The sequence below is a fragment of the Pezoporus flaviventris genome, unplaced genomic scaffold (genome assembly GCF_033815535.1).
Source record: "Pezoporus flaviventris isolate CSIRO_AGI_PZ_B2104156 unplaced genomic scaffold, CSIRO_AGI_Pfla_v1 ptg000001l, whole genome shotgun sequence".
NCBI lineage: Eukaryota > Metazoa > Chordata > Aves > Psittaciformes > Psittacidae > Pezoporus > Pezoporus flaviventris.
In genome coordinates, this window is record NW_026892549.1 from 42,783,950 (window position 1) to 42,807,741 (window position 23,792).

Below are 23,792 nucleotides of genomic sequence, written 5' to 3' on the forward strand. Positions count from 1 at the left end.
TCACATTAACTTAAAAATATCCCTTTCTAGGCTTACTTCAGCAAGCATATACAGCAAACACACGAGCTATACAAGAACACCTTCTAAATTGCACAGAATGACTTGCTTGATTCATAGCGGGTACCTCTCACTTTCTTTGTAAACAACACATGGCAGGAACTCCTGAGTGAAGCTTTGCATTTTAAAAGAGTAGTCTGAATGAGCTATTAATATCAAGGAGATTTCCTCCAAACTTCTCAGTCTGGAAAATCACCACTATACTTAAATTATATACGGTACACTAAGAATTACTTCCTACTCTAGGTACTACAGCTTTTAACAGCACACTATGGATCTTTTTGTTTTATTTGTTCATGTAGAAGATGTTTCTAATACATTTAACCAATTCTAAAAATGAAAGAACATTTAAAATGTGTTGTAAACATTTTCAGTTACAAATAAAAGAACTGGGGAGGCGGGAACACCTGCTGTGGTGTAGTCTCTTCCAAAATGTATGCGGGGTGCATGGGAATACTTGCTCCAGTATCTGAACCACCTCCTCCCTATCCTCCTCCTTCACTGACCTTGGTGTTCACAGCATTGTTTCATGGTTTTTGTTTTTCTTTCCCCTCACTCCTCGCTATGTCTGCACAATGTTTTACCCTTTCTCAAATATTTTTTAACAGAGGTCCCATCAGCTTTGCTGATGGGCTCAGCTGTGCCCTGTGATGGAGTAGTTGTAAAGCTGGCTGGAACAAGCTGTATATGTCGTAACTACAGAGAGGAGCAGATATAGTAGAAAACAGAAATTAAGAAGGAAAACACTTTTTTTTTCTATAAATTATTCCCACCATGAAAAACTGTGTTTCACTCCCTTTTTTCCTGTATGTATTAAAACACACATACCTATATGCCATAAATTAAATCTGAGCTTACCTCAGGCAGTTTGAACTCAAGCAGCCCACACTATGTATTTTCACATGCCTACTTTGAGCTTTAGGATAAGCTAGTCTCAAATAATTTCCCCTGTACACTCATCATAAGCTGATTTTGTTAAATGCCAGACAGGGTGGGTTTGGGGTATTTTTTTCATCACAATAATCACTGTATTTGAGTGGCTGATGTTTTACTTACTATCTGAAATCTCAAATAATATTTTTATCATCAGTATGTGAAGGCATCATCATGACAATACAGATCTGCCTTTGTTCATCCTGGGGATATTTCATTCTCTTAATAACAATACTAGCTAAGCCTTTCAGTAATCCTCAATGCATCTATCTTCACAATATTACCAGTGAAGCATCCTTGTCTAATTTTATCAATAACAAGTTAGGTCAAAATGGGACCACAAACACATATTTAAAGAAAAATGCAGCACTTCAGGTTAAAGTCCAGGCTTTAGTGATTTTTCTATGATCAAGTACAGCCTTATAAAGAAAAGGAATCTTAAAATAATCTTTTATGGGAAAAGAACTATCAGTATTGCATTGTCCCAGAGTAGCTACTCGTGCCTTGTATATACGATATTTGTGAAGGACTGTAAAAGTTCCTGGAAATAGAAAACCCAAACACCACTAAAGGTGATGCATACCAGTCAACAAAAGCATTGAAGTTGTAGTGGAACAGTCCATTTCATTTACGAAGTTTCTTGCCTATATAGACAAAAGCACTGTATTTTTTTAGCCATTTGGTTTTGGGTTTGTTTGTTTTTTCTTTTTTAATGAAAGGACTTTGTTTACACAATATCCCCAAAAGCAGAACTTGTTTAGAATATCAGCTAACAAGAGTAATCATTTCAATTGCAAATATGAAAACCAAGTACTCCATATTGGTACATGCATACTTTAACAAAAATACATTCACTCTCAGCAAGGATTATGACTGGCCAACAATGGAGTGTGACAGGATATCAGAAACTAATTTGGTTTCAAGGTGTGCGGCTTTTTTACATAGGATCAAAGTCAGGGAATCTAATTAAGTTGGCCCGTACATGCAAGACTAGTAAGAGCAATTAAGTTATCACTGCCAGGAGAAACAGGATAGGCAATCAGACATTTGGAAAAACACAGAGGAGAAGCATTGGCCATAATTAAAACATTGGCAGAATGTTTTTTTTATAATAATTAGAACATAATTAGAACATTGGCACTGCTAAGTTCATTGGCACCATGATTTCACCAGAAGTAAGTAGCAGAGAAGTAATCTTAAATTGATCTGATTATAGTTCTCAATAACTCCAATCTATTTAGGTCTAAATCTTAACATTCATTGTAAAATAGTATTTTTTATATTTATGAAAAAAGCCTTTGCAGAATGTGCTATAATAAAACATGAAATCAAAACTTCACAGAGGAACTTCATACAACATTTTGATGACACAAATAGTGTTACACGTTAGATGACAATCTGCAGATATGTCTCCAAACTGAGATAAATTCAATGTTTTCATTCTAGCTGTCAGCAGCAGCACTATGCTGAGTACCAGCTATTGGAAAAAAAAAAAAAAAAATAGCAAAGAACACACCACCAGCAGATCTAGTCACATTTGGATATTCAGGTCCTCTTTATCAGATGTTAAAATCAAAAATCACTGGTTTTGATTACAGAATTTGGCTTTCAAGCAAAGAAACAACAGAATCTTTCCATAACCTGCAATACAGAAATTCTTCCAGGTAAATAAGATTATAAGCCTATCAATCTACTATGTAAGGTCTACAAGCAAAGAATGCCCTGAATTTTTGTGTAAAATCCAATTGGAGCCTTTAATTCACTAAGCTTCACTACTTGATATTTTTATTTAAACTACTTTTAATGAAAATTAAATAGAAACAGGAACTGTGACTTATACCAAGAAAATGTTTCCCTTATACCTGTCCAGATAGCAAATGCGAGAGTTTTACCTCGCTCTTATCTGCCCTTGATGTGACCTAGTACCGTGAATAATTTTGTCTTCTATATGGATGACTGGATCAATTAAAAAAAATTACTTTCATGAATCTTCTTCCAAAGATAACTAATTATACACAAAATAAGCCAATCTGCCTCTGATTTTTATTAATGAAAGAGATTAACAGAAAACATGATGCTGACACTTCCATAAAGGAAGTGAAATAAGTACAATTTCACATACTGAAAATACTGAAAAAGAAACACATTACATGTTACAATCAGGACTACCAGATCATCAAGTTCCAATTAGAGATTAAAGGAAAGTGCTGCATTTTTAGTTCTTCATAACCACGCAATAAGTAGTGATCTCTGCAGCTTCTTGTCTTTTCTTTTAAAAAAGTAACCCACAGATTATGCAGCCTTCTGCATTGCATAATTATGCCTAGCAAAACAGAAGCAAAGAGCAAAAATCCACTCTTAGATCTTACACAGCAGAGCTCATCTCCAGTAGTCTGCTTTCTCTGTATCCCCTGAACTCCCATTAATGTCAGTGGGAGTTCAGTATGCTGTTTCTGCATAGGTAGCAGCATCAAGAGATGTTCATGTACAGAGACTGGAATATTAGTTTTCATATGTGTTCAGAGGCTTTGAGAGTTTAAATTCTGTCATCAGTCAGAGATACATATATAATGTGTTAGAGGACAAAGAGAAATTTTACATAAAGTCTCTAAAACTTAATTTTCCAGTATCTGTATTTACACGTGAATATATTATTTGTCCATGATGCATGCAAATTAATTGTCCGTACATGTACAAATCATACATTATACCAGATTTTACTATTACAGATATTAAGCAAGTATATTCTGACAAGCATGATATTAAAAAATATTTTAATTTGTCCCCCTGTGTATACCAGCCTCAAACTGGATGCAGATATAAGCATATTTAACAAGTAGTTAAATAGTAGCCCCTCTCTTAACATCGGAAAACTTGCCAGTAGAACAATTTCTATACATACTTTTTGTGATCTGAGCACATACCTGAAAAGAAATGGAAACATACACAGAAAACAAACATTCACTGCAAAATCATTTTCAATCCCACCTAAATTAGGGTGAATTCTAGCTGGTTATTTCCAAACATTTACCCCTTAAGTGATGAGGAGAAATAGAATTCCCTAGTAAATTTTACAAAATCATGATATTTAGCATCCTGGGCAGTGTGAATTTTGGGGGATTTGGGGGGGGGGGGTGTTTGGTTGTTTGGGGTTGGGGGGGTGGATTTTTTTGCTTTTTTTTTTGTTTTCTGGGGGTTTTTGTTTGTATTTTTTGTTTGGTTGTTTTTTTAAGAAGTGTGCTTGGCTCCAAAACAAGCCCCACATATTCATGTCTTACTCTTCAACAGCAAGATATTTCCAAAATGTATCCATTATGAATGTCCTTCCATATTTGTATACTGCGGAATAACACTGGCATGCTAAGGTAATTGTAGTAATATCTGTTACTTTTTAATGTAAAGAAAGGATTATTTTTTTTTTTATGAAATAGGACAGATTTCCAACATATTTTACAACAGTTGTAGTTGTTGTAAATTTATGAGAATACATTATATTGAAACATTTCTGTTTGAGGATCTTTCATGATATAGCTATGTGGTGATACTGAAAAATCAAAACCAGTCACAGCAGCAATAATACGTATTTCTAAGCAAGCACAGATGGTTTCTAATGGTTTTAACAGAAATTGATGTAGTTTTTTATGCCACAGTTCTGTTTTTTCAGGATTTTTGTCAGATGTTATTTTATAACTACATACTGAGATCTGACACTTGCAGAAGACCATACTATTTTTATCTGGTTGTTTGGGGCTTTTTCTATCTAATCATTAAATCAGTAGCTTTCACTCGGTTTCTGGCAGCTCCAGAAATAAGGCTGCCAGCCTGGTTGTGTACCTCAACAATTCTGTTGTCCCTATGCAGAATTTGTGCTTATTGAATAAGGTGCTTCTCATCTTAAACAACCTCACCAGAGAAGTTAGTTCTTACAAAACCGACTACTGCTAACAGTTTCTAACATTTTCCTCCAATATAGGGAGGAACTTTATTTTGGAGGCAAAGAAGGAAACTTAGAGAATTACCATAATCAGGACTGTTCTGTCAGAGGTCCCTACAAAATTTTAGCCTATTTATGAAACCCTCGAAATAACTCAGCTTTAGTCTTGCTAGACTGGAAGGTACAAAACCGTATAAATATATTTAAGCTCCTTTTCTGTAATAGACTCTACTATAAAACAATAGCTACTTTTTTTTTTTTTACTATGACTTCATTACTGTATATCTTACCTGGTTCTCTTGTTGGTGCCACAAACAAATTTGCAGAACCTGCTCCAGTCCTTGGCGCTGATGTTTAAGAAATTTGTCCAGTTGCCGTCTCCTGTCTTGCAGCATTTCAAGGAGATTGTCAATTTTCAAACAGCTGCTGTGGGCTCCCTGGATCAGCTCTGGATTTACATTTGGCCCCTCATGTTTGAATTTTTCTATGAATTCAGTTAGCTCTTGGCTTTTGTTTAAAAGTGCAAGTGACTTTTCCAAAAGCTCTTTAAGGACAGAATTTCATAGGAAGAAAAGAAAAAAAGGAAAGAAAAAAGTGTTTTATAATTCCAGTAGCATATTTCAAATATCAGTCGAGTATTTTTAAAACCACCTATTTGGATACATAATACGTTTTCATGCACTGCATAGATAGGTTTTAAATACTTATTTTAGGAGGTATATATCCTAAGATACTTCATTTTAGGCAGGTGTTCTTTAAACATACAAAGGTACAGCTATAATGGTACATATATATAAACATATAAGAGTGTACTGAGACCCTCTGAGACCAAACTTGCCAGAATAAGAGGCAAGATAGGCATGAAGGAAAAGTATTTGAAAGGAATGCTCCAAGGAGCAGCTGCCTCCTTGTGAAGCAACCAACAACAAGCAGCAAAGAGCTGAAACATTCATCTTCCCAGCCGATTACATGTACTGGTAACTAAAGGCAAAGCAGCCTAAATCTCCACCTTCCCTATGAAGCACCTAGGGAATATGCAGAAGTGGAATGCTTCCATTTCTCCAGCCACCAAAGGCTAAGAAGATAGTTTGGTTTCCAGGAGCTCACTGCAACAAGCCTGTCCCTTTAACTTTTTTCCTTCCAGAAGGCAAAAATCAGAAATGTTACGTTTCAGTCCATCAGAAATGGAATACATATAAAAATGGATAAATGAGGACAACTCATAGTTATAGACCTTCCTTTTGGCAATAAATTACTGACAGATACTTTGAGTTAAAATTACCATACAGTGAGAACTTTGCTCCCTTGAAGATTGAATTGGAAGCCCCAAAATTCTAATAAGTTATGTGAGTTCAATTCTATATTCAGATTCCCTGAAAGAATACCTGGCATTCAAGGCTGCTAAAAATGTAAACCTCATACTCCAGTAGTATAGTTGATATTCTGCCAGTTGTTAGGAATCTTATAGCAAATTTGGTGAAATTTTGAAATGAAATTTCATAAAATTATTGCCTCTTAAGTGCAGATAAAATTCAGTAAGTACTCTCAAGTCTTATAAAAAACAGAACCATATGGACTTGCAAAGGTGCCTGAAGTAGCCACAGTATGAGATTGGGTTTGAAATATATTTTTTTTCTCCCTTTTGAATTAAAATTACCACAATATGGTAGAAGATGCTTCACAAGAAAATTTGAATTAACAAAATAGTCATCACATGGAAGAATTTTTCTAGAAAACATATGTGCAAGAAAGTTGTGGTGGAAGCAGAGGGAGCACCTTTTTTTCCCAAGTGTTTCAGTTCTAGCTGCAGAACCTCTTGGAACAGACTGGGCAGCTCAATGCGGAAATGAAACACAGTCCCACTCCTCAAAGGCAGAGCAAAATGCAGGAACCACTGTAGGCAAATAGATTCTGAAGCTGGCTGGTTGCCACCTTTATATCATAGCTCCCACTCTAACTTCACTTCTACTTCAAGCCTCATCCCTAGACAAAAGGAAAGCAGACAGCAGACTGCTCCCTTGGCCACTCTCAAGAAACTGTAGGACTTTGCAGGTGATTGTTACTAGAGCTGATTGGAAATTTTCTAATGGGAAGTTTTCCATACAAGAATCTTCATTAATAGCTATGATAACTTGGATGAATTTTCCCATGGAACAAAATGATGGATTTAGAACTTGCTTTCTAATCAGCGCTAAAAGTCATCTTGGTTTCCTAGCAGCTCACCTGACCTAGACTGTCTTAAAATTAAATACAAACTTATCACTACCTCTTCCATAGCAACGAAGATAGAACTATGAGAGAGCTAGCTCAAAACTAAGAATAATACATCTTTTGGGGAGCCTGATAAAGAGTTATTTCTGTTCTATTTTTCCAAATAGAACACTTTCATATTTGTTCCAAGATTTTTTTTTTTTTAAATACACACAGGAAGAGCAAAATCATCCTTCAAGGAGTCAACACGCAATCACACATCATCAGGAGTGGAATACTCTTTGTACCTTTTGTATGATGCTCTTGTTGCAGAAGGAGGTCACTTAAAGAGTCAATATTGTCAAACTCTTGGGCATTTTTCAGGAAATCTTCAACTTGGTCAATTTTAACAGCAAACTGCATTAAGAAAACAAAGGATGGGAAGAAGCATGGTATAATTACCTTTTGCAGAACTCCATGATAAACTCTGTATTATAAACAAAATTCAAGAGAACTTGTAAATTCTGGGAAAAAGGTATTTTTAGGGATGGCTAGATACAAATGCTTTGTGGCTTCTATGCACCTTCTGGGTTTTTTAAGGTTCTCATTTATTGAGGAAACTCAAATTTTAGTTGACATACTCTATAATTATATTTTGTCCCTTAATGAATCGTATTTCTTACACAGTCTTCAGACTTACTGAAAACAAATTAATTATAGTGGGGAAACAGCATCTTTGGTAATGAAGACTGAAGTTAGGTTACTCTTTTACAGCTCATTTTTCCATGAGTTCTGTGTTTTAAGTATTGAAACATGCTGTGTTTCAGGGAGATTTGGAGCAGATTTGGTAATCTATTGAGATTTTTAAAATGAAGACTGCAATTCTTTATGTGGCTTCTGCCCTTGCAGGTACAATTCCAACTATGAGTAGCTCAGAGAGAGTTCAGGCATATTCTGCTTCTTAGCCAATATTTATCAATTCTACTGCTTCACTTCAAGAATGAAGAAGTCAGTAGAGTTCAAATTTGTGTTCAGCATAAACAGAGATTTTGAAACCTACAGTGAAATTAAGGAAGATTAAAACCAAGGGTCTGCTTTTTCTGTCTTTTCTATTGTCCTATATTTTTCTCCTTCTTAATCTGCATACTGTAAAAGAAATTCATTAGGTATCAACATTTGATTTGATTTTGATTTGTGATTTGAGTTCTGATTTTCACTAAAGACTATTCTTCAGATGTTTTGTGATTTATCCCAATAAAACAAAATTTCCATAACCGCAGGCTGTCATTTCAAGAAAAGCTTTTCCATAAGAAGTTTAAACAGCTCCTACTTAAATCAATATTGCATTTATTCATCCCTTCTATATGGAACAGGTACAATCTGTGCTGTGCTCCATCTACTGCATTTTGGTTTAATGATATAAGCCTGTTGCAGAGGCATTTCAGCTAGCCAATTAAGGATATAGTCTGCACTAGATTAACTTTTGGTAGTACAGAATTTACCATATTAATATTTATGCCAACTCTGTACTAATTTCTTTGTATCATACACATTGCCAGGATGCAATAATTATTAGATTGATGATCTTGGAGTTCTTATGGCAGGTAGCAGTAGAATGGCTTCTGTAATTTATAGGTGGCACAGGGCTATTGTAAAAACAAAATAATAGGGGAGAATTATTAAATTCTTCAAAGCTCCAAAGATGTGGGTAAAACTGAATGTGAGGCTACACAGAGTGAGCACATGCCTGCATGGTATGGAATCTCTCCCTGCTTTAGTTCCCTGAATATCAGTGAATTAGTATAAGAAATACAGAGAAATTAATAAACAGGGATAAACAACACCGAAATCTGTCTCCAGGCTCACACAATTGTCCTTTTGTGCACATCTGCACATGGAAGTTTCAGGTAAAGGATTGGCAAGCTAGATTCATGTTTAGTTTGCATAACTACAATAGCTGTATGAATATATTTAGGTGTAAAGCCTTCAATGGCCAACCAATGGCATCTGAGTTTTTTCCAATGCCAGCTGGTTTGGATTATAAGAAACAAAAGATATTCTGCAGAATGTCCATAGCCACTGATTAAATATTTTAGGTTTTTTTCCAATTCCATTTTTCACTGTAATTTTCTGTACAAATTTTAGAGGCATCATAAATATTTCTTAAAGTCCCTATAGGAGGTTTCAAATTAAACGTCATATGGTTTACATACAAACCTCCAGAGCATTTTCAAAGAACACTGAAGTAAGTTCCAGAAGTGCCTGTCTCTTCTCTAACATAATGATGAGGGCATCCCATGCATCCCCAAGGGTCTCTGCCATGGCATCATAAACCTGACTCTTCTCTTTGTTCTCCTCTGCAGCCTTGTCTGCTTCATTCAGCAGGTCCCATACCTGGTCTTCCAAAGCCTAAGAAAGAAAAATAGATAAATAAATGAATTCAAAACTAAACTTGTAAACATAATCCAAAACACTCTGCTTATACCAGTGTGTCAGGATACCGACAAACTGATAAAGTACCCACAGATCTCCTACTCCTGCTTTACTTCCAGTTCCTAAAGGAAAGGAGTGTAGCTGTTCCTGCACATTTCATAGCAAGCTTCTGAATTTTATCTGCACTTAAGGTGCAATGCTTTTATGACATTTCATTTAAAAAATCATGTCTATAAAATTTATCATACTATAATATTTAGATTCAAATTGGCTTATATCTCCTTAAGCACAGATCTTCCTGGAAGTGGTAGCAAAACAGGTATCTTGGGTTTTCTTCCACCTGATGTCACTTTACCCGATATTACAAACTTAAAAATTTGTAAGGTAACTTACTCATAAGCCTGTGATGGCTTCAATGCAATCCAGACAAGAGTAGTTTGAACATATGCATGTGTTTATGCAACGCTTCAAGTTCAGCTCACCGCATTATTCAAGCTGGCCAGCTGCAAAATAATACTACTCTACTGTCAAGAAAATCATTCAATGGTGTTTCATTCCCTTTACTAATCTCACCATGAGAAAGATAACCACTGGACCATTTCCAGATTATGTTAAAAAACTTTAGTGTGCCAGAAAAATTGTTCTATATTCTTTATTTTTTTTTTTATTCCATCTTGGGTTTTATTATGAGCATGAATTAACAAAGTGACTATTTCTGCTGTTATTACAGGTGCTATCACAGAATGTATAATGGAAAAAGAAATCTATATTAGGGAAATTAATATCTATGATAACTCACTCTTACAACACAAAATTTAATAAAGCTTACAAAATTGGAAAACATCAAATTTGCCTGACATACCTAAGTGAAAAGAGGAACTCGCAGAAAACTAAACACAGAACCATAGCTTCCAGTCCTCCCTATACTACACAAAGATTTGTATACTACACAAAGATGTCAGCTTGAACTGAGGAGGCTCATCAATTTGCTTTAAAAACAGTACTGTGAGAACAGTATAATAAACTATAGAACTTTCTTTTTTTTTTGATAAAAAAATTGGATGAAATTATTTTAACGTAGCTGTACAGGCAGACAGCTTTGAAAACAGTGGCAAAATTAACAGATATAAGAGCAGCTCCAACAGACCCATCTTTTCCTCTAATATATAGAAAAGCCCTTATCGGCAACAGGAATGCATGCCTATTTTTTGGTGGCAAACCCATCAAAACAGCATCTGATAAAAAAACAGTGTTCTAGAGAGCAAGACACGCTCCATTTTATTTTCTGAATACTGTGAATAGGAACTGCTGCTGCCAAATCTTTTTGTTCTGTTGAATCTCCATCCTGGTTGCCTCATAATATGAGAAGAAAAGCTCAAATCCCCCAAATGCTACCTGTTCTGTATTTAAGTAGAAATGTAATCAACAATTAAAATGATGTTTTGACTTTAAATGAGGCTTTTTACATGGAACAGATAACATCACCCTGATGTAGCTATTGATAGCAACAAGACAAGAATGAGATCAGGTAAAAAAAAGTTTGTCTTGGGAATCTAATCCAAAATACTTCAGTCAGCTTTTGGTCAAGGATATTTATCTAGCTGACAAGATAACTAAGGGTTGTTGCAGGTGGTTTTTAGTCTTATGTACAGCAGAATCAGTATTAGAACTAAAAAAGAGGAGCAGGGACTCATCATCATTTTTAAACCACAGAGATTATATGGCTGTACAACTAATAAAATTTAAACCCCAGCTTCATCAAAATAAGTTAATGAACTGAGCTTATAAAAATTTTAGATAAAATGCATCTTTCACTGCAATATTTAACACAGTTCTTTCAATTCTTTCTTAATTTTCCTTTCCCTGGTTTGCTTCATTAGTTCTCAATTATTTTTATATTGTCAAAGCTATAAAAATTACCTTGGTCATGTAATGCTGGATTTTCCTATATATACACCAGCAAAGCCTTGATTCTTTGTTCAACTTCAAAAACAGGCTAAACTCCAAGTACTAACTGCCAAGTGCTACCTGTGTTGGATGAAATTTTGCTAAGAGATCTAAAGGGAGTTTGTCTTGGTTCCTAGCACTTAGAAGAAAAGATCTTGTGAAAGTCTTGGAGAAGCTTTAAAACCAAAGTGCAGACTAAAAGAAATATCATGACAAAAGATGAATGAATGAAATACACAAGGATGTGAATTCATTGCCCTGTAATGACACTGTAAAATCCTGAAATCTCCAAAGGTCCATAAAATACTAAGAAGGAGAAAGAAGTTATTTCATCTGGAAGGCTTCTTTAACCATCTTTTCAGGCCCTATCCTTTATTTTCCACTTGCTGGTTAATTTCAGACACACAGGATTTTCACAATAAAAACAGATCAAACACATCAAAGGCAAACTTGCATTAATAGTGCGGTCATACTTCTATCATATTTTAGAATGCTAGTAAAATTGGTAGACTTGGGTTATTTTGTTATCATCTTACTAATTATGCTACTAAATTTGATTCTAAGCTTTTCCACAAGGAATACCAATGAATAATTTCTTTGACTGAAGCCCTTTGCCAATAGGTAATTAAGCTCACAACTATAATATGTTGCTCTTCAAATACTACCTACATACCATTACAGTATTTTAGTCTTTTAATTTATTTCTAATGCCAGCTGTTACTGTTATTCATTACATTTCACAAACAGAAAGGCAGGATTTGACATTTCCTTTCCTTGGAAAGAGACCCAGCTATTGATTATCAAAATGTATTTTGAAAACCCATCCACATTGCTTGCAAGGTGATTTTAAAAGGCTAGCCCAATAAAAGCAAAGTATAAAACGATAGTTTTGTTACCGTGAAGACACAGTCAAGGAGAATGTGACTAGGCTTTCAGACACATAAGAAAGGATTTTCCATGTCATGCTGCTTTTTTATCTACCCAATTTTATCCAAATAATCACTATTTTCTAACTACATATGATAACATGAAATGCCTGGAACTCTGCCTGTCTACAGGACAGAAGAATGATTTCACTCTTTCCTAACAGCTCAGCTTACTCAAAGCAATAGCACTCAAGACCCAAACTCAACACTAACACTATTTTAGATTTTGAAAAAGATAATCCTAGAAGAATCAGTAATTATGAGATACAATGTGGATTTTTTAAAAGCTATAAAAATAGAAATATAAATAAGTTTTATGGATTTAATTAATTTTTTCCTGTAGCTTCACTACTGATAAATGAAGGCATATGAAGAGACCACAAAACCAACCAACCAAAACAACAAAAAAAAAATAAAACCAACAAATGCCCCCCCACCAAAAAAAAAAGAAACCCCCCAAAAACCCAACAACAAACCCCCAGCAGTAGGAAGATGGAAATTATGCTGCCCCTTGACAGGCAGGCACGAAAGAGCCCTAAAGATAACTTTTAGCTGTGTCTGGGCTTCAGAAGGCTGATGTTGGTAAATCCTACTGAGGAAATTCAAAAGATTACCACATGCCCTGGGAAATGTGATGTTCCGCAGACTTCTCCCATCACCATTTAAGACCCAGGTTCTGAGTTTACTTCATCATGAATAGCTATGACTATAAACTGAATTTGGTCCTCAGCGTATTTTCACACTTGCGTAATAGCAATGAAATCACTTTCACACTCATGATGGATGTTTGAATCATCAGGAAAAGAACCTAAAAAAACCATACTGAGAAGCTGGTTCATGAAAATAAATAAGGGAGACTCTGTAAAACATCTATTTTTTTGAGTATCCATACACTTACCACTAAAATACCATATCTCCAAGATAAACTACTGACAGCCTCTGTTTAATAAAACAAATATATCAGAGAAGAAATTAATTGATAGCTTCTGTTCATAAATAAAGGAATATATAGATAGGTTTCATTTTCTATGTAGCATGAGACATTTTTATTTTCTTCCAGTGAATTTTGAGTGCAGTAACAATGATTTCATATTATTTTGTCCCCGAATTGAATTGGCATGAAAGGGTAGCGAACAGGTTGAGAGAGCAGCTGTCAAACATTATAGAAGTGTCTAAAAAAAAAAAATAAATGCTACTTCTAAAATAGCCCTTTAATACTACTGGATGAAAAGCTGATGAAGCAAAGCATTGAGAGAAGCCATTATTATGTTTGTATTTACTGAAGCATAAAACAGTTACATGCACAACAACTCTATTAAAGAAATGGCATTCATTAATTATGCAGCATGAGATTTTCTTGACATACTGGACCAGCCCTGTAACTACTATAACAAGAATTAAATGAGTATGTGATACTGACAGTTTTTTTACTAAGTCACCACCTTAATATTTGTCAGTGAAAATAAATAGTTGTCATGGACTTAATGCTGACACACAAAAAGGAAAAAAAAAGGTAAAATATTTTCAGACCTTCAAACACAGCTTGCATGGAACTAGTAGCTATTTTCCCACAAATTATCATACTGCTTTCACAGCTTCCTGAATATACTGTGGAAAACCAGGTGGTATCTGAGGTAGCTCCATTTGCAATTTCTTGGCTGACTTTTTAAAGAGCTGACTATTTTATATTTTGAAATAAAACTAGACATGCATTTATCCTAATATTACATTACCTTCAACATATTAGAAAGACATTTTAAATGTTAAATCTTTCCTAACTACTCAGGGTGGACATTGTAAAATTGGTACAGGTCCCAGAAGCAGATTTTCGTGTTTTAGAAGCCTTTTTTTCTGAACAGGTTGTTAATTAACATTTGCACCTGACCAGTATGCTATATTTCCCACTAATTGAATAGCTGTGAGGAGCATAATCCCTAACAAACAGAGAAAGCAGGAACAACTTGAAAACTATCAGTCATGCTTCATGTAATTATTTTTTCTTATTCAATTACTGTGTGATGAATTCAAACCCAACCAAAGAAAATTTGAAAGTTAAATCAAACTGCTACATTTAATAAAATGCAAGAAGTGTGCATAAAGTTACAAAAAAAAGGCATTAGAAAACTGTTCATGTGTACTAACCTTTAAGTTTTTAAAACTGATTCATGGAAATTTAGAAATATAGACTTAATTTTTTCTTTCACGTCTATTGAAAATGCTTCAAACATTTAAAATGGCTTTGTACTTTGTTCAAATAGCTCCTGTAATACTACAAAAACCTAATATAATATCAAAACAGTTGTCATTTTGCCTCTTACCCCAGCAGCTGAACACAGTTGCAATTTGAGAAGGCAGACAAGTAAAAATAGAAGTATATTTCACAGGAAACTTTGTTGAGGAAGAGTTCAAGTGCATAAGATGGTCTATTGAAGTGCTATTAGATGGTTATATTAAGGTTTTATTGCCATGAGTCTGAAATTATACTTTCCATAACTGTCAAAGCCATTAGTTACTGTGAACTTTTCAAATATTTATCCACAACTATTTTTGTTTCTACATACTACACACAGAAACATTTTATTTTTCTATGGAGTAGACTGATATTTCTGGTTTTACACTTTTCATCTTTGGAATATGTGCTTTTATCAACACAGAATCGTAGAATAATTAAGGTTGGAAGGGACTCTGCAGACCATCTGTCCAACCCCTTGCTCAGGTTACTCAAGGACTTATCCTGTGAAGTCTTGAATATCTCCAACAATGGAAATTCCAGAAGGGAATTCGGGAACTTCTCTGCACAATCTGTTCCAGAATTTAACCAACTTCATAGTCAAACTTCTTTTTTCTCTAATATCTCATTAGAATTTCTTTTTTTTCCAACTCATGTCTCTTGTCCTAGAAGTAAACTTAGGAAAAAAGTGTATTTCCATCATAAAAAGCTGACTAATGGAAAGCAAAATATTTCACAGAAACCTGAATTTTGGTGTGGTGGTTTCTTAATTGAGTTAAATTAATACATTTTTTTCCAGTAAATCTTTAACTTCATTTCAATCGATTTTTGAATTGCATGTTTCAGTTTCCCATTTTGGCATGATTTCTCAATAAACACATTAAAAATATATTTACTGTTTCAACAGAGCAAACCCAAATCTGTAATGATATTTTTTCCTGGAAAAGTCTAGTTTTGTGATTGTTTTATTTTTCCAGTGTTAACATGGGAAAGGGAAAAAAAAAAACAAAAACAAACAACCAAAAGCATCCATCCCATCCAGCTCTGAGTATGTGGTATTGTTATTTCTCAAGGTAGCAATTATGTGATATGAACGTGTCCAGTCCATAGCATTTTTTGCTTCATATGTTATTTGTTTCTTTTTATGAACTTTCATTCCCTGTAAACACAGAAGAATGGAATGGTATGTTTCTCTTTGGGCTTTGAGAAGCTGGTGTGAAGCCTGACAATGAAGGAATGCCTAGCATGCAGTCAAAAAAAGGAGTTTGTACAAACATGCAGCTTCTTTTGGTCTCAGTAAAGACATATCAGTAAAGCATTGTTTTAAGCACTACAGACCAATTTCAACTTCCATGTGAGATGTTGTTTTTTCCTTTCCACTTCCACACAACTGTATTCACTATACTAAAAAAGAGGACTGATATCTTGAAGGGAGCAATGTTCTGGTGTACGGTTTACATTATTTAATTACTGCAGTACTAAGGAACACTAGAGCCATTGTACTTTGGTACAAAGTTACTACAATTTTATACTCCAGGCCCAGCTAAAATTAAAAATGCACAAATAGCATACCACAGAATTATAATGAGCATGCCATAGAACTGAAGCAAAAAGTATTAGATAAAAATATACAAATTAAAAATAGGTCAAATTCTGCACTTACACTCAAATTTTCATGAGTGGCAGACTCCTACAAAACTTAATTCTACCAGTCTCATTACAAAGAACATACTCCTGCACATGTTAAAATATTTTCATTTCTCATTTTTAAAATAATTTGAAAATTTTTTAGGTACAGTCATAACTATAGAGAGAATTGATTTCACTCTGATTCTTTCCAAATCCAGTCATCATAAAATACACTTTTCCCTCTGAAATACTATCCAGTATTTCTTCTTAAACAGGCAGCAGCTGCTTAATCTATCTAACTCATAACTAAAATTCAGTCTTTGGTAGTTCATGTCAACACAAACAACAGAGATTTTTATTATTAGCTATAGTACAATCAGAAGTGAAGAACTTTATTAAATCAAAGATCCATAAATTTTCATCCTCTTAAGACCTCTGTCATCAACTCAGCCCCGTGGGTCTTAGAAACGATAATTTCATACAGTCCTTTTTACAAATATTTCTTGCTGCAAATCAAAGTCACCTAGTATTTTGACCCCTTTTTTTCCTATTGAAAAATCTATTTTGAGACATTGCTTTGATAGCTAGAAACTTTTTCCAGCCTACATTTTCAGTGATCCCTGTTTATATTTCTACACCAGCAGTGGCCTTGAACTTAACAAGTTGCTTTCCTGTGGTGTTTACCCATTCAATATATCTATGAGAATCTCAGTCTTTTTGCTAATATAAACAAAACATTTTCTTAGTCTACTCTAAGAAATAAGATGATACTCTTCCCTTTGATATCCCTACTAGTCACCTACCTTCAGTTTCATGTTGGCTTTTTTCAATATAGATGACCAGAAACCTAAATTTCTACTCATGCTTCCCAATCCTCTTTCCACAGCCATGGTGGTTAATATTTGTTCCACAATCAGGAAGTAAACTTAAGGCTGCAACAGAAACACCTGCTATTTGCTTTAACTTCACAATCTCATATTTGGACTATTGAACTTTATAACATACCTGATATTATATTACTAAAGTTCATCTGCTTCCTCCTGACCCGTTTCCTTTCACAATCAGGTTCATTTCAGTTTCACCATATCATGATGAGGTTCATCATCAGATTGTTCCAAACAAGAAATATTCTCATCAGAACTAGATATTGGATTGCTCTGGAAGGAGAGAACTTAAAAAACCTCTCTGTCTTTTGTTCCTTTTCCCATCCATTTCTGTCATTATTTCCTAAAAACATGCAGGACTTGTAAAACTATTTGTGCAGCCTCAAATATGAGAGTGAATCACATATTTGTCTCATAGTTGTGAAATTATCCCACTTTAAATTGTGATCCTGCGCAGTGGTTTCTTTTGTTCATCTTTCCCTATATCTCTCTTCATTATTATTTTGGGCAAAATTTCATATTTAAGCTTACATTTACATAATAGAAAGGTCCAGCTTCAGATTCTTACAGTGAATATTGTACCTTGGAATTTTCAGAGGTATGAATCGTCCTCTTCACTGAGATTCTGATAAAATTAAGGTTTTTTTATAGCTAGTGCTGAAATTATACAACACAAACAGCTGCTAACTTGAAGCTCAGAAAGGAGTCATAAACTATTTTGAGACAAATACTATTTCAGTGGGAATTTTGTTTGTGCAAATATTGAAACTGGCAAGTCAACTGACCTAACACCAAATGAAATATTCATTAAATCTTACAACTGCAATTCTTTCTTTTTTTCAAATCACTTGCAAAACTCAGCTCAACTTTATGATGAAAATGAAGCTGAACTTTGTTGCTAATTATACTGTTGGCACCTCAGTAATTAATTGTAAATAATACAGAAGATATTAACATATTTTCTCTTCCATAACAAATTACTGAAAAATAAGCATACTGAAAATGATTTTACTTGAAATAACTCAAAGACTTATTTAAAGGATACCAGATGTAAAATATGAGCATATTATTGCTTTTTGAAGAATAGAATTTTCTAATTTATTTGTCTTGGATATTAGCATATATATTACAATTTGGCAACTTATGCTCTGTGAATTGAAGTAAATAAAATAATTAGGAGCAATCTTCTAACTCATGAGCCAACTTAATAACAGTGTTAGTTTTAAACTTAAGTTTATTGGCTAGATTTATTTCTGGTTTGTAGCAGGCTTGCCACAGTCTCTTTCATGATAAAAACCAGACTTCTGGAAGCAAACCAAAAATTCCATTGTTTGTCTTAGTAAGGGGTTTAACACTGTCATAGCCAAAAGCATGGCAACACATCTACACATGCAGTCTTTTCTTTTTTCTTTTCCTTTTTTTTTTTAATGGTATAGAAAACATGAAAATTGAGAGATTCAAATACTAAGACAGATTTTATCTCCAGATAAGGCTTCTGTTGGAAGCAACAATTATGGAGAATAGAAGAAATGTGTATATATATAATGCAATCAATATGATTTTACCTCTTGACATCTTTGTCTTTTCTCACTTTTTTTTTTTTAAATTGTGATGAATGAGACATCAAAACATACATATACATATATTTCAATTTCCAGAACATATAAACCTGCTGAAGGTCATCTAAACAAGGATATGGCAAATGTTGGGAAGGAGTTTTGTGTGAATTCACAGAAGTTGACGTTTTCTACAAAACTTACTGCTGATACGATCTAATTTAGCAAAACAGAAACAGCATATATTAATTTAAAATGAGAACTTATTATTTGAGACTACTGAAGGGTCAAATCACAAAGAAAAAGGGCTATGATCCCAAAGCTGAAAGCATTTATATTTCATTGTTGACTATGATTGAAAGAAGCATTTTACGTTAGTCCATGGAACCTGCAACAATGAATACATGTAAGTGTTGGCAGCATCTAGACTTGTCACATGGATTCATCAATTATAAAAGAATAAGCAATTCTTTAACATTTACAAACAACAATTTTATGCACAAAGAAAAACAAATGTGTAAGCTTTCCTAGAGCAAATGACAAGAATATATGAATTGTCCTGATCAATTAGGCATTATTGAACAAAATTAAGGAACTATTGTTTACCTTTTAAATTCAGCTGCTAAACAAGTTTCAATAACCTTCTGGACACTAGCAATCAGTATGACAATTCAACAAAAAACTAATAATTTCCACTATAAAGGACATTAATATTATATATATTAAAAAAAAAATCAACACTGAAAGGCATTTTAACTCAAGGTTGTAAATATCAGGTACATGGGGTTTGTTCAGTCTCGGTTTTACTATTTCCTCTTCAGCATTTACTCTTTGAACTCTTTTAACAATAACATGTCTGTTTCCTAATCCATGCATTTCTGAATCGGAACATTTTCAAAACTCTTATTCTGCTTTTTATCAAAATAGCAGGATGTACCAAATTCCCAAATTCAGTGGAATAAATTTAAATCAGTAATGATTGCAATAGTGTGATTTTTATCAAAGGAAACTATTTTGAATATGGTTTTTTATAATACCCTAAGGTACATGCACCATTTTTTATCAAAATAATTCTGAACATTTTCAGAATTCGGAATGTTCATGACATTTAGAATAATTTCTGAAATTAAAAGCTGTCAAGGAATGTACTAAAAATTACTGCTTTCTCATTCAACTATTGTTCAATGTCTGTTCCTATTACCCTTTAAAATACCATCTACCTTACTGAGTGAAAAACTAGTCACTTTATTAACTTGTTAGCACTGCTAACTCAAAAACAGTTACCTGGAATAGAGAGCTGGATTACGTTTCTTTTCCTGTAGCATGACAGGTACTATAAACTGATCACTGTGCCAGATTTTGTCCTTAACTAATGCCTGTGAATCCTCACTGTATGAAGGCACTGAAAAAATTTGGCCGGAATATTTTGATTATAATTTACAATATATATATACTGGGATGAGAATAGAGTCATAGAAATTTTTAGGTTAGAAAAAGCCTTCAAGATCATGAAGTCCAACTACAAACCTAACACTGACAAGTCTGCCACTAAACCATGTCCCTAGAATGCAGATTGAGTGTCCACTTCCTGTCTGCAAAAAGAATTCCAATTAAAATAAACAAATCTGCTGAATTAAAATGTGACCTAGCCTTTGTCTTCTGCCCATAAACAATGAAGCTAATAAGTAGGAGGATGATGAAAACAAAGAATGAGTTTGCAACATAACATGGGATAATGCCAGCATGTCAACATAAATTATCTTTTAAAAGTCTAAAGGTTCTTCAGCACTGATTCAAAAGGTGTATTTAGTATTAACCATCTAACTCTTCCTTTAAGCAGGACTAGTTTCATATTCAAGTAATTGCTTGTTCAGGAATTTTTGCCTGTCGTGCACAAATAGCTTTGGATTAAGCTAACCAGTTTAAGCATATGTGTATCCGATATTGGTATCTGTCAGGTAACATGATTTTGCATGTTTCTAAATGCAACAGTAAAAAAGAAACAGAAAAACAATTCAAATCTACCTCGCTCATCACATTCAGGTGTCTGAAAAATTACACAACATACAAAATCAATCCATTTTCTGAGGATCTAAGAAGAGAAGTTCTTAATTACACTGTTTTCTACTTATAAAAACTTTATAGTTTCAAAATTAAAAACTTAAGGATTCCATCTTCACTTCTTTTTAAAGTACACCAGGAAAAAAAATCCACTTCTTGCTTTTTGCTATAATTAACTAATCTTCTTACTTTGAAAAGTTAGATTGCTAAAAAACAAATGAAACTAATACAGAATTTAGCAAATTTTCAAATTTATAGTAGGTTACTCATTCAAGCAATTCAGATAGCCATCAATATAAATATAAAATGTAATAAGTGCACTTTTGAATTAATTTTTTTTTACGGATATTCATAATTTATGTTATGGAAGTTTTAATTGTCATATGTGACAATAAGGTCTAATAGAATATTTCTGGTTTACTATATGCTATAAGCATTATTACAGTTGCCTGTAAGAGATAAAATATCACAATGTTATCACATAACTGGAACACATTTTACTTGAGCACAAGACCTTAGCTTCATCTTTACCTTTTTTTTTCTTTACATTATTTATAACCCATTCCAAATATAAAGATCTAATTAAGAGGAAAATAAATATGTTATAAACTGCCACAGATCATCACTGATAGAGTCAGTTAGGACAACAAACTTCTAACTGATACAGAAGAATTACAAACTGCACTGGATAAGACTGCGGCTGGGAGAATGTTCATGTATTTGTATAATTAATTATTGTTAGGATTAACAATATCATGTTGCTCATTAAGAGTAACAGATCAACTAGAACTGTGTATATTGGACAAAACAAGGCCACCTAATAACTGCAATTATCTCATCTTTCAACTGCTCTCTTGCCCACATTTCAAAACACTTTTTTTTAACTTCTCACAGGAAACTAAATCTTTATGTCTATGAATACCGAAGACAGAAACATTACTACCTCCATCTGTCTTCACATAACTAATGAATAATTCATTAACAAATGCTAAATGGGAAAAAAATACTACAATCAGTACTTCAAAGACTGAGAACGATTCTTGTAAAAACTTTTGACAAGTGGATTTAGTAACTTTAGAATTAGACTAAATAATTACTGACCAGTGTTAATAGCTTACTGTAAGACAAAGGGTCATGTCTGAAAAATGCTAATGACACTGCAGTCCTCTTATTGTAGATCTTAAATTATTGGGCAAAACCCAGATATTTTAAACTTAATCCTTTTATAGTTTGTTCATTAATCTGTGAATTTTGCAAGCACTGCAGGTATAAAACATTAAATTATTACCATTTGTTCCTGATAAATTTGGATGGCAAGCATTTTTTAACAGTTTATACATAATAAATTTTCTGATCTGATAAAATCTATTAAGCTCGGGGGATCCAAATAAGGATCAGTCATCTAGGTTCAAGCGTTCAGTCACAAGAGTTCACATATAGGAGTGAAAAAATTAGCATTTTCATCAATATTAACTATTTGGTTTTATTTTATTATTTTACTTCTGTTGTGAGAAGAAAACAAGGTAAACACTGCTAAATGAAAAATAAGATTCCATGGATCTAGGGTAATAGGAATAGAAAGTAAAAAATCTGAATGAGCATCAGAGAACATTAAATGCTTTGGGATTTTTTTTCCCCCCACTATTGAAATACTTTCTAAATTAAAAGAAGTATTTCCAAAATGTAAAGTTTAAAGATTTAATACAAGTATTTCAAGTTGGAGTCCACAGAGAAGACTTTATTGCTTTACTGTTGTTGTTCATACTTTTGTTGTTGCTTTGGTTTTTGGTGGGATTTCTGGGTGTGTAGGGTTTTTTTGTAATGCTACTGTTCATACTTTTCAAAAACCACACTATGCACCATATTAGATTACATTCTCCATATATTGTATTAAATTACCTCACATATGCCTGAGATTTATAATGAATGGTAAGCACAGTCACTAGTATTAAATCAAAAATACTTGATTCTATATCCAGATCATGTTTGACCTTTCAGATCTGATTTTTTTGTAATCTTAAAAAAAAAAAAAGAAAAAAAAGCAGAAAAAAAAAAAAGATGGAATCTAATATGTTGCTGTGCAGAGCTCCAAGATTTTAGAAGAATTTGTCTTCATATATAAAGTCAATCTGCTCTACCAAAACACAAAACCAAAATTTCTTTGTGCCTTAGACTCTTCTCAGTGTCAAATATCCTCATTTAAAATAATTCAGGTTTTTCATACACGCATGTCCCTCTGTGTGCAAATGCCCCTGTTATGATTTGCTCTAAGAATGTTAAAATCTGATTTTAGGTTTGTTACTTAGGTAAAGTCTTCCTAGCTCAAGATAGCAATATTTAACGTTACAATATCATTCTTACCATAAATCAGATCAATTAATATTCAATATAAATGTGCCTGGAATATCTGCTTCACCATAATGAGCTTGTTTGTGTTTATAGTTGTTGTGAACTAATCAAACTTTTTGTAGCATTGCAAAATTAAGAAAAGAAAAACCCCAAAATATTCCATTATATTTAGCAGTTACTGAGGGCTACAGAAATTCTTCACTTGACACTGATGTCTAAAGTGGAAGAAACAGCATATCTTTACTGCTGTTGCCAGAAAACAGTAATTGACAGCATATTTTTCCAGTGCAGATGCCTCATTTTGATCAGTTGCACTGGCAAAGGCAAAACATACTTTTTTTTTGTATGTGGAGTTTAGCTTTACTTTACATTGCAACAGGAGGCCCAGGCAGCTATGTCAACTGTTCTACCTGAATTATAATGACAAGATGTATTTTTGCATGGTCTTGCCACGTTTTACCTTAAGTTTAGCTAGGAGGTATTCATGATCTTGCAGGAGCTTTTTTGTCTCATCTTGGTTGCTGCCAATTTCCAATAAATTTGGTGTAGATTCAGCCAGCTGAAGCTTCACCCATTTTCCACACTGTAATAACAATTACAGCCTTTAGAAAACACAGCCTTGTATACAGTATATGTACATACAAGAGACATACAGAGTATGTA

General features: G+C 33.6%; 1 protein-coding gene across 2 annotated transcripts in view; it reads right to left on the bottom strand.

The window, feature by feature from the left end:
- The window catches only part of CCDC141 (coiled-coil domain containing 141), a 92,439-nt gene that overhangs the window by 55,355 nt on the left and 13,292 nt on the right, over positions 1 to 23,792 (bottom strand). For both annotated transcript variants that reach the window (XM_061454548.1, XM_061454556.1), the window contains exons 5-8: positions 23,590 to 23,712; positions 9,332 to 9,523; positions 7,423 to 7,531; positions 5,215 to 5,468 (exon numbers count right to left, since the gene is read on the bottom strand). In XM_061454548.1, coding sequence (XP_061310532.1) covers positions 5,215 to 5,468; positions 7,423 to 7,531; positions 9,332 to 9,523; positions 23,590 to 23,712 — 678 coding nt within the window. The remainder of the gene's footprint in view (positions 1 to 5,214; positions 5,469 to 7,422; positions 7,532 to 9,331; positions 9,524 to 23,589; positions 23,713 to 23,792) is intronic.